This window comes from Nilaparvata lugens, chromosome 14 (assembly GCF_014356525.2).
Source record: "Nilaparvata lugens isolate BPH chromosome 14, ASM1435652v1, whole genome shotgun sequence".
In the NCBI taxonomy this organism is placed as follows: domain Eukaryota; kingdom Metazoa; phylum Arthropoda; class Insecta; order Hemiptera; family Delphacidae; genus Nilaparvata; species Nilaparvata lugens.
Window position 1 is genome coordinate 4,778,719 of NC_052517.1, and position 12,636 is coordinate 4,791,354.

Genomic DNA, 12,636 nt, shown 5'->3' on the forward strand with positions numbered 1-12,636 from the left:
GAACTGGAAACTGATATGTGAATTACAGCTTTTTTTTTGCTAAGGGTGATACCCATATGAGTCCTAGGTGGGTAATGAGGCGGATGATAATGAGAGAACTGAAAGCGTTGTCGATTCTCTGCCTTGCCACTGCCATAGCTGATACCGGTATATCTGATGTAATAGTAAGGCTCAACTCACACTACTTAGGCGACTGAGGTGGAGAAGAGACTGGACTCTAGTGGAGAGCATGTGTTTCCAAATGGTGACGTCGCGGAGACTAGAATCGACTGGTCTGAGTGTCTCCATTTGGAAACACATGCCCTCGACTAGATTCGAGTCTCTTCTCCACCTGAGTCACGTGAGTGTGAGTTGAGCCTTAGTGTCCCATAACTTTGCATCGGTGACTTTGAAATGGCATATGGTTAGCGGGGTAATATTCACGGCTTTGCAAAAACATCAGGCTTCAGAGACCCTAGTTGGAGGAAGCTCCCCACACACAGAGATTCTTCGTGGATGAGAGAGTTGCAGCTATTAACAACAATGGAAAGAGCTTTTTGAACGAATGTCAGCTGATAGGCTGTGTTGTGATGAAACACATTGTTTAACGCTGCAGAACAAAAGGTACAAGACATTTTGAAGTAATAAATTTTCAAAAAAAGCTACAATTTAATTTTTGATCACTGTTGGAAGATTTGGAACTGGGCTATAGAAGTAGGAGACCGTCTTCTCCTCCAATACTATGAGGGTGAATCGGTGAGAGGGAAAACAAAGCATGAAATATATGTATATTGCCTTCTACCCATCATCCTTATCTCCTCACTACCACTACATTTAGGCAAGGTATGGTTCGCGGGGTATCAGGCTTCAGAGACCCTAGATCCCTACATGGAGGAAGCTCCCTACACAAAGAGATTCTTCATGAATGAGAGAGTTGCAACGTACCACCAACAAAGGAAAGAGCATGTTGAACGAATGTCAGCTGATAGGCTGTGCTAAAAGGACCTAACTCCTAAAAGCTCCTTGTGTATCTTTTTGGATATAACACGTTGCTTTTGAGAAGATACAAAAGAGCATCTGTTTCTTATGGAAATATACATTAAAGCTCCTTGTGTATCTTTTCGGATGCAACACGTTGCTTTTGAGAAGATACAAAAGAGCATCTGTTGCTTATGGAAAGATACATTAAAGATCCTTGTGTATCTTTTCGGATGCAACACGTTGCTTTTGAGAAGATACAAAAGAACATCTGTTTCTTATGGAAAGATACATTAAAGCTCCTTGTGTATCTTTTCGGATGCAACAGTATCATTAGTGTATCTTTACTCCCTATCACTGGAGTCAGACTCGTGTATCATTTTATGATGCTCGAAGTTTCTCAATAATTTACATGTATATTCACACTCTGTACACTTATAGACGGTCGTGCTTTTATGTGTCTTTAAATGCTCCTCCAGTTCCGGCCTTGTATCTGCCTTATATTCACACTTTGTACAATTCAATATCAACGCAGCCATTTTCTTCTTTTGTCTCGTGATAATCTGCAGAGGTTCAATGGGACGTTTTTGGCCTCGTCTGGGGTGTTCCGATTTCATATGCAACTTCATATTGGATTTGAGTTTACATGTAAAATTACATTCCTCATCTTCACAGTGGAGGATATTTTTCCTGTGAGCAGTTTTCTCGTGGACTTTCATGTTGAGGACTTTGTAGCATTTAAAGTCACACTCGGGACAAGGGTAGGGCCAATTCTTCATGTGCGCCCTCACATGATCACGTGACGACTTCACAGTGGCAAACGCCACGCCACACACCTGACAACAGAACGTCAGCTGATCAGGATCCATCTTTAAATGTGTGTCTATATGATCGTTGGGGTCCTCCCCTTCCACATACGCGTATCTACATATCTTACACACTATACTCACACCCCCAACCTTCACCTTTTTAGTCCACACTCTTTTCTTCTTCTTCTCCTCCTTCGTTTCATGGGTCAACTTGTGGTTCCTAAGGTTCACCTCTAATTTACAGCTGAAGCTACACTGGTCGCAGTGGAGGGGTTTCTCAATGTTATGCGTGTTTACATGGTGACGAATCGACAGATACATGCTACTAGTGAAGTCACACTGGGTACACCCGAAAACCTCCTCCATGTTGTCCAACTGTCGCTTCTCAACCAACTTCTCCAAATCGGGGGGACATTTTAAAGGCCTACTTGAGGAGGAGCTACGCGATTTCCTGTGAGACACCATGTGTCGACTCAATGATCCTGAACTCTCCGCCACATATGAACACTCGTTACACCTCAACCTGTCAGCCTGTGTGATACATTTATGTGTACTCAAATTCGAGGATGTCGTTGTCGTGTATTTACAAACAGGACATTTGTAGTTCTCCACCTCATCTGTGTAAACCTTACATTGTTTCCCGTTCGGTTGACAGATTAACTGAATTGTTGGTAAACTCTTAACCCTAGGTTGTGTGGTGGTAGTTGATGTAACATAACCTTCACCCAAACCGGTTTGATCTGTGATTACAGACTCCATCAACTGTAGTTGATGACTTTCAGGGGCGGCTGTAACCACAATACCGTCCTCTGTCATGGTGGCAATTAGGGTTGGTTGTTGATTGTTCACAGTTGTCGTGATAAGGGTTGGTCTCGACATCTGGGTGTCATCCGAAACACTGGTCAGAATATTTCCCCTGGACAACATTCCCGCTCCATAGCTTGCTTGTTCCTCCATGAGGTCTGATCTCGAGATGACAGTTCGTTCCCCCATGATATCGGCTCGTGATATCACCGTATGCCCCATCATTCCCCCTCCACTCCTCTCAACAACTGTGTCCCCTTCAGAGGTTGTGATTAGATTCACTCTACTAACTGTATTCCCCTCGGAAACAAGTATTGTAGATCGGTTATTCTGGTCGGTAACTGTTAGTATACCGCCTCTAGCGTTGTCACAGTTACCCTCAATATTCACAGTTTGCAGTCTACCCAGTGTGGAACGGTTACTTTGATCGGTTACTCTCAACAGACCTCCCCTGGTAATCGTGGTGTTGTCACAGTTCTCCTCTATGTTAACAGTTTGTAGGACAGCGGATCTACCCAGAGTGGTATTATCACAATTGTTAGCAATGGTCTGAAATCGGTCCATGGTTGTATTGTTAGCACAGTCTTCTTGAATGACTATTGTGGATCTAGCAATTTGCGAATTTTCCCCATCAATCACAGAGTGCACAAGAGCGGACCTAGCCAGCGGAGAATTATTACAATTGACCACAGAGTGCTCAAGTACAGACCTAGGGAGCGGAGAATTGTTAGAATTGTCGTCACCCACCACAGAGTGCACAAGGGTTGACCTAGCAAGCGGAGTGTGACCTTCCACGACCACAGATTGTAAAGCAGGCCTGTTGTGGTGTTCTTTTGTGGTGGTGAGGCGGACAATCGGTGACTGGTTGTTGTTGGAGACGCAGGTGAGCAGAGTGGGACGAGAAATTGGTGTCGAGGTGACGATTTGGTGACGGTCCACTTTGTCGGAGTCCTGGTGACGTGACTTGCAGACTAGTAGGTGGTCTTTCTTCATTTCAATGTTGAGTGGCATGTCACAGTCAAGACAAAGGAAAGTGCCTGGAAATAAAAATAAACAATTATGGAAAATGAATTTACATCAATTTATCAATGATAATTATTAAAAATCTGGTGTGGCGCACTCACACAACTTTCCTTGCCGTTATGAAAATATCACCTGACGTTAGTGTACATGCGCATCTCAAGTCTACTATTCAAAGATCCAAGCCAGCTGGTGACAGGACAATAACGCTGGAGACAGACACGCGAAGTCTGCTATCTCTTCATAGTGATTGATTTAATAGAATCAACAGTTTGCAATTGAATAATAACATTTTCTCGAATTTCGAGCTTATTTTGAATTTTAGGTTAAAATGTTACTGAACATTAATTGTAGAGATTTTAATCCTCAATCTTTTCCACTTGATTTTGTTTGTTTAAATTGTATCTGAAGCCTGATAATGGGGAATCCAAAATCAAACTTTGCATAGATGGGGCGGAGGTCCTGAAATTTTTACTGATATGGGACTTGTGGCAGTTGATAGAGCTTATTAATGACTATTTTATGTATAAATTTGATCAAAATCGTTGGAGCCGTTTTCGAGAAAATCGCGAAAAACCCTGTTTTTGACAACATTTTCGCCATTTTATCCGCCATCTTGAATTGCATTTTAACGAAATTGTTCGTGTCGGATCCTTATATTGTAAGGACCTTAAGTTCCAAATTTCAAGTCATTCCGTTAATTGGGAGATGAGATATCGTGTACACAGACGCACATACACTCATACACACACACACACACACACACACACACACACACACACACACCAATACTCAAAAACTACTTTTTTGGACTCAGGGGACCTTGAAACGTATAGAAATTTAGAAATTCGGGTACCTTATTATTTTCGGAAAGCAATACTTTCCTTACCTATGGTAATAGGGCAAGGAAAGTAAAAATCATTGATAAATTGAACACTGTAGTCAGAGATTTTGTAGAATTATTCTATAATGAAATAGATAAAATTCAATCCATTATTGATTGTTTATCACAAATGACAACGTATTGCCAGGTCTTGCAAGACCCATTGCATACTAGCACTATATCTTAATGGAAACAAATGAACAATTAACATATTCAGAACAGAAAATAAATATGTAGATGAGTAGATAACTTTTAGAAACAAAGAGTAGAACCTATTTGTTATACAGAAAGATTCTCAATTATTTAAATTATCCATTTATCAATGACTAGCAGGTAACAGGTAGCAGGCTCCGGAAGGGTCTAATACAAAACTTGAAAAATTGACGTACTGAAATCTTGAAGAATTTGAGATAGGTCTTTAACCATCCTTGGTAAATTAAGAATCTAGGCTATAGATGGAATTAAATAGAGAATGCATTTATTCAAATGCTAATTAATATTTAATTATTATTGAACGAAAATCCTAAATAAATGCTGCAAATCACCCCGAAGACCTCTGCTACTGCAGACATTGATAACAGCTAGATGGAAATTCGATGAGAACTACTATCCAAAAAATAATTGCCAGCCCGGGAATCGAACCCGGTACCTCCCAATTGCCAGTCAGGAATGCTTGCCCTTACACCAAACTGACAATCTCTGGATAGCAGCGCTCATTTTATATGCCATAGCAGCCAACTAGTTACAGATGGAATTAAATAGAGAATGCATTTATTCAAATGCTAATTAATATATAATTATTATTGAACGAAAATCCTAAATGAATGCTGCAAATCACCCCGAAGACCTCTGCTACTGCAGACATTGACAACAGGGTTAACAGCTAGATGGAAATTCGATGAGAACTACTATCCAAAAAAAAAACAACTTTTTTTTGGATAGTAGTTCTCATCGAATTTTCATCTAGCTGTTAGCCCCGTTGTCAATGTCTGCAGTAGCAGAGGTCTTCGGGGTGATTTGCAGCATTCATTTAGGATTTTCGTTCAATAATAATTATAATCTAGGCTATTATGCAAAATTTCAAGTTAATCAGTTCAGTAGTTTTCTAGTTACAATTTATTCTAGTTTTGATTCCTGTAAAATACGTACAGTACTTCTACTTTAAAAATAGTGAATTATTTCTATTTTATGAATATAGGCTAATACTCAAATACTAGATGGTAACCCGTGCTCTGCAAGGGTTCTATTAAAAACTTGACCAACTGAAATCTTGAAGAATTTTTAATAAGCGTATGACCATCCTAGGTAAATTAAGAATCTATATGCAGAATTTAAAGTTATTCAGTTGAGTAGTTCAGATGTGATGATGACCATCCCATACGTGCATAAGCCAATTCTTTCCTTTATTATATTACAGATAATGAAAATCATTGATAAATTTAACACTTTAGTCAGAGATGTTGTGGAATGTTTCCATAATGAAATGAATCAAATTCATTGTTTCATATTATAGAAATGTTATTATTTTGTATAAATATTTTTCAATTATTTATTTACATTTATTTACAATGCAAATGACACTAACGTAATAACATTGAAAGATAAATAATAAGATAGTCCTTGTGCTATTTTTCTTCCAAATTTATACATGACAAAGTCCAAGATAAGGTTAGAATTTCACGTGTACAATTTTTATAACATTTTGGTCCAAAATAAACATTAAAACTTTAAATTTTGAATTTAGATGGCTTAAATTGATAAATTAATTAGAAATATTCCACTCAATTGCCATTTTTAACGAAAAATATTGAGTTATTTAAGAAAATTTGGAACTATTCAAGAAACACAAACTCGTAAACACTAAAGCTCAGCTTTATTGATGTGTTCCTCTCACAAATAAATAGATAGATAGAAAAATTGTCAACAAGGAGGGCGAGGAAGGAGGAAGAAGTGGAGGAGGAGGAGGAGGAGGAGGAGAAGAAGGAGGAGGAGGGAAGGCTAAGAACAAACGGAAGAGGAGAGAAAATGAGGAGAAAGAAATAAACGGTGAGGAAGAAAAGTTGAAGAACAAAAGATGAAGTAGGTGAAGGAGAAAGAAGAAGCAGGAGGAGGGGGAAAAAGGTATGGAAGAAGAAGAGGAAGAATAGAATAGAACGAATTTTTTATTTGATGACCTGGCGAAGTTTGGACAGTGATGCCCACTCAAAGAATAAGAAGAAAAAGAAGTGAGAAGAAAATGAAGATTATATCTTTGAAAGCTCTGACAACACAACCTTATACCATAGAGAAACGATAGCATAAGTAGATATCCCATGATATAGGGCATTTATGTCGCCGATAGTTCACGTAGTTCTTTCCTATGCAGCTGTGTGACCCTGGTAGTCTCTCAAGTTGTGCCGTTCATACACTATCACCCCAACAAAACAGTAAAAATTGACAATAATCGACAGTAATCGGCTTGAGATAACAGTAAAAGTTGCGACATAAATTCCCTATACCATGGGATATCTACTTACGCTATTGTTTCTCTATGCTTATACCTTCTTCATGCATGACCCACAATTGTAGGATCGATGGCGTCATGTCATGAATAAAATAAATAACAAAAAACACTAATTGATCAAGTTGGCAGTGATCAAGTTCAGATCGAAAAATATTTATCATACGAGGCCCTGCTCTTTAGCCAGATAACATTTGAGACAGGTCATCATTCACATATTCCTGGACATCGTAATAAATCCTTGTTCTCTGGTAGGGAGTTAGTGGGGAGGATATTTTTAATATTGTTTCCGAAGAATGGACATTGATATGTCCAAAGCTCCGCCAATTTATGTAGATGCATAACAATATAATTATCTATAGTTATTATATTATAAATTACTTTTTCATATCATATACAGTTCAATAATTATTTTCTTAGTCTATATTATGTAAATTCATCTATAATTTAGCTGTATTGTAAGCTATTGTATATAAGTGTATAAGCCAGTATATATTGTAATCTACATAAATAAAGTACTCAAGCAATCAATCAATCAATTCTCAGGAAACCGGTCACAACTCTCTCGAACACGCTGAAGTCCAACTGCAGGCAGCCTGTTGAAGTAGCATAGCGCTGAACTCCTATAGCATACCCGCGATCTCTGGAGGCGCACCCTGGGGACGTCAAACAGCTCTCGATGCCTGGTGTTGCACATCAGTCCCACACAACAAATTTTGTTGATTCTTCTTGACTGACGTACATGAGGCAGTGAAGAAGAAGCAACCGAAATATAAAGTACAATTAAACTGGGTTAGTGGTTACTGATAGAACATCTGCTGAATGAAAAACAACTAGACTAAAATGACTATCGGATTGAGTTGACATTGACATTTGCAACATAGGCTAAACACCCTATACCATGACATATCACCATAAATGATACAGTATCAACACAATATGATACAGTAAGATCCCAACTTGATACACAATACCATAATTTAATACGTAGCTTCCAAACTTGAAATCAATTCTACAAACCATGGAATATCTTCGAATGCTATCTTTTCTCTATGGTATCTAATACAGTATCACCACACATGATACACTAACCTCTCAACTTGATAAACAACACCATAATTTGATACAAAACTTCCAAACTTTAAATTAATTCTACAAATCACGGGATATCTTATTGTGCTATCTTTTCTGTATGACGTCACTAACCTTCACCAGCTGTAGGCCGGGTGTGAATCTCATTACTGGCCACAAGCACTTTATTTACGGTGGGCCGTCCACTAGAACCGTTTTCGTCCGAACTAGCATCGGCCGAAAACTACCGAACTCGTCCGAACGATCCACCAACAAAGAAAGCTATAGATGCTCGTCAATTGCAACAGGTTCATACGTCCGTGGCACGGCCGATCCATTGTTTGATCCGAATTGAATGAGATTTTCCGGCTCTATCCGGCCGAAGTCGAGCTGAGACAACATCATCATAACCTCAAAATTGTTTCACACTCTTGCCTGTTTTTGTTTTTTGAACTTGTTCTGTTTTATATAGTTTTAACTATGGAAAATGAAAAGTTGATGAGTTTGGTTCATGTTCCATTGTGGGATATGCGAGACAAAAGATATCATTGTCGTGATGTTAATCAAAGGAATCTGTAGACAAAAGATTACTGAACAATTAGGATCTGAATGTAACATTATTGAATGAATAACTAATTTAGTGGTTATTTGTTGGTCAATTTTCAATATCTCAATATAATCATTGCTTATGAAAAATTTTGGTGGCTATGACAGTAGTTAATTCAATATTCAATAGTTCAGCAAACTACTGAACTAGACTGACGTAAACGGTTCCAATGGACGACCATATTCGGCCGAATTAACGGCCGGCAGGTTCGTCCGCTCCAACGGCCGAACGGATCGGTTGAATACGGTTCCAGTGGACGGTTACTCTAAATTAATTCCACAATCCACGGGATATATTTTTGGGCTATCTTTTCTGCATGACGTCAATAACCTTCACCATTTGTGGGCTGGATAATATGCATCTCATTCCTGGCCACAGGCGCCTTACATACCTGTACTCAAGTTAACTGTACATTAACCTCAATATCGTTAATATTAACTTGACTAACCTTCACCAGCCGTATGCATTTCATTAGTGGACACAGGCACTGCCTCCGGGACACTATTGCTGCCATGTTCCTCCGCCGCCTGTTGCCAATACACCGCCCCTCCACCGCCGCCCCACTGGGACACTACCACCTCCGATTCGCCGCCTCCAACCACCACTGCTGCCACAGACTCCATTCCCTGCAAAATCCACCACAAAAAACAGATTAAAAGAGGAAAAAATGTGCAGTAGTATTTTCTCAACCATGCCATATTAATAATGATAATAATTTTTATTGCCTTTAAGCCATCAAATACAGCAATTGGTTCGCCAAAGTTCAAAAGGTACTAAAATTGGTTTTTAATAAATATAGAGTTCAGTCTATCAAAAAACAGAAATATCACAGTAAGATTCAGGTACTTTTGTAAAACACATTGATAGTCCTTTCAGGAACACTGAAAAACTCATTCATTTCATACAGGAGTTTGTATCAAAAATTTTAGGTGCCCCGGAGAAACTCCTTGGTTAGTAGAGACCTAGCTGCTGCCGGAAGCCTAATAGTCTGGCATTTAGAAATCCTTTCTAAATTCCTTTATTTAGAGTGCAAAAAATGATAATAAAAACAATATTGAATAAACCAACCATTTATCCCTCAATGAGTGCTTTCAAGGATATTAGAGTCATGACAGTAAGACAAATGTATGTTTTGAGCGTGATTAAATATTTTTGTAGATACAATTTTAATTTTATGCAATTAAATAATGAAAATCATAGGACTAGGTATAATTTGTACAAATTCGCATCATATGTTTCAAACCTAACACTTATTCGTAAGCAATTAATTTATATAGCTCCAAAACTAATAAATTCTATTCCACCCGGGCTTATCATAGAACTACCTTCCAAAAGTGTACCAAGGAATATTAAGAAATGGATAACTGAGAGTCATTATTTTGATTTGTATATTGTGTAGATAATTTAATTTACATCCATTGTAATTGTACTACTATTCTGCTAAATTTAAGAGTCTCGATACATAGCTTGATTTAATTCTCTTAGAATATAAGTTGTAATTTATTTATGTTATTTTGTAGGCTATACATTTTTTTTTTTGTTTTAATGACCGAAGTTTGACAATATGCTACTCCTACTGGCGAACAAGTGATTTTCACTTATGCCAGTGGTTTCATTTCCACCTCTTGTACCTTTATTTTGTTGATAGAATGTAAGTAAACTAGATTAAGGTACATTATCCTAAATTTTGTAATTGTTGAATTTTGTGGAGGAAATAAATTTGATTTGAATTGAATTGAATTTAGGTGGCTAGGGCTATTCCTCACTCTGCTCAGCCTTGTGAATGGAATGTCGACCTGGTACCTGCCCCTGGTGTCAAAGTTGTGGCTGTCGCATACTCTCCAGAGAAATCTCAACTTTTTTCAGTGATACGAAGATGTAGAGGCATATCACTGTCATGATGGATTCGACACAGAAGAGAGGACAACAGTGGTCAATAATTCCTGAGCCAGTAATAATTCGTATGGCCTTCTTTTGAAGCAGGAGAATTCTATTAACTCCACTAGCTGCACCCAATGTTCAAGGCCATACAACATGATTCCTTGGAAGAATGAGAGATTTTATTAACCTACCATAAAATTTATGGTGATATCAATACATAAATTTCTAATAATTTTGTACAGTATTGTACCGTATCATTTAATGATACAGTATCAACAAAAATGATACAGTATGAATATTAGGCTTTGTGAAAATTGTGGACAACCTCAATATTCATACTAAAAATGATAAATATGACAGGCCCTATGAAAAGATAAAAAGTAGGTTATTGATCCAGATGAATACTAAAAATAACAGACTAGTTCTGTATAGATTTCAGCTATACCAAGTTTAATTTGCTATTTCTATTCTCTTTTGTTTTTATTTGCAGTAAAAAACTGATTAAAAAGGAAAAAAAATGTCCAGTAAAGTTTTCTTAACCATGCCATATTACCTTTATGGTGATAAATTAAAAATATGGTAAAAAAGTCTGTAAAATGCAATTTTATATTCATGGTGATATTAGACCATAAATATTTAAACATTTTGTACTGAGAGATACAGTTTTGTACTGTATCATTTAATGATACAGTATCAATACAAATGATACATTATGAATATTAAGCTCTGTGATAATTGAGGATTTGACCTCAATATTCATAGGCCTACTAAAAATAAGAAATATGAAAAAATTGAAGAATGTTAAATGACACATAACCTAGCTACATTTGGACTGTTGTCTAAATTAGAATTGGAACCGTTTTGGGCTTATAAGCCTGTGGTACTTTTCTGTAAGTTGTGTAATTCTGAATGATGAAGTAAATAAATAAAAGATGATAAGCTCTCAGTAATTCAGTCCATGACCGGCAGTCGCCAGACAGACTTCGTCAAAGAATAAAACAATTAATACACAATAAACTAGAGATGGCTGCAGATAGGTAGTTTCATGTGTCTCTGTAGACTGTAGATGGACTGCAATACTAAATCATGAAACAATCCCTATGAAAAGATAAAAAGTAGGTTATTGATCCCGGTAAATACTAAAAATAACTAACTTGTTCTTTATAGATTTCAGCTATACCAAGTTTAATTTGATACTTTTATGCTTTTTTGTTCTTATCTGCAGTAATAAGTTAGTTTTTCTTTTATAACCAAGAAATAAATATAAAATTTAACTGTAAGATTAAAATCTCAACTATAACTTTAATATTAGGCTAGAATTAGAAACTTGACATAAATATCAACAAATTCAAAAAATAAAGCAATAATGTTAAAATAAAAATTAGGGTGTTAGATATGAAATCAACTTAATTTAAAACAAACAACTAAAAACTGTAGAAGTAGAGTGCAAAACTGCAAACAAACTAATTTTCTTAACATTTTTAGGTTAAACGCAGAGTCGAAAATAGCTTGAAACTATTGGATTTAATAACAGTAAAATAGTGCTGCAAGTAATGCAGTTTTGGGAATGTTGTTAGGTTTTTATAAAATAAGTCATGTTTTTCAGATAAATTTAAAATTAAAGTAGTAAGTTAAAAGTACTTACTTTTGTGTTGGATTCCACAGACGATGCTTCCATTCGTAATGGAAATGATTCAACTCACATTTGGTTTCTGTATTTTAAACTGACTTTGTAATTTATTGAAAAGTATTTGAGAATTCAATTTATAAATATTAAATGCAATGAATTAAATAAAATTTATAAAAATCTATCAATAAACAAACCTATTTTCTTTCACCGTCAGCCATCAAAAACAAAAAGCTAATAATGTGCTTAGAACAGTAGAACAGAAGCTCGGTAGTTAGAGAGGAGTGTTGTATAGAGGTTAGTAAATCGGTAGAGATTTGAGGAGGTGACATGCAAAAGCGAACATATCACAAGTAAGAGAATTTTCAGGAATGTGAAAAAACTGATTTTTCAATCAATTATCAAAATTTGTCTTCAAATAAATGCATATATATTTAGTAAATAAAGAATATCAATAAAGAACAAGAGTTTTTGATA

At 36.6% G+C, this 12,636-nt stretch overlaps 1 protein-coding gene across 1 annotated transcript; it reads right to left on the reverse strand.

Annotated features, from left to right (window-relative positions):
• Window positions 1-1,158: 1,158 nt before the first annotated feature.
• Window positions 1,159-12,386, reverse strand: LOC111045718. The gene is made up of 3 exons (XM_022331168.2): window positions 12,178-12,386; window positions 9,100-9,277; window positions 1,159-3,607 (listed from the first exon to the last, which is right to left on the reverse strand). The coding sequence occupies exons 1-3, from the start codon at window positions 12,208-12,210 to the stop codon at window positions 1,302-1,304; spliced, it is 2,517 nt and encodes an 838-aa protein (XP_022186860.2). The 5' UTR covers window positions 12,211-12,386; the 3' UTR covers window positions 1,159-1,301.
• Between the last annotated feature and the right edge of the window lie 250 nt (window positions 12,387-12,636).

What these genes read in the sequence shown, in the direction of transcription:
- LOC111045718 (XM_022331168.2), bottom strand. Translation starts at nt 12,210, where the DNA reads ATGGAAGCATCGTCTGTGGAATCCAACACAAAA. An exon ending in CTGTGGAATCCAACACAAAA is followed by an intron (nt 9,278 to 12,177) that starts GTAAGTACTTTT and finishes TGGATTTTGCAG; the next exon opens with GGAATGGAGTCTGTGGCAGC. An exon ending in AATGCATACGGCTGGTGAAG is followed by an intron (nt 3,608 to 9,099) that starts GTTAGTCAAGTT and finishes TTTTATTTCCAG; the next exon opens with GCACTTTCCTTTGTCTTGAC.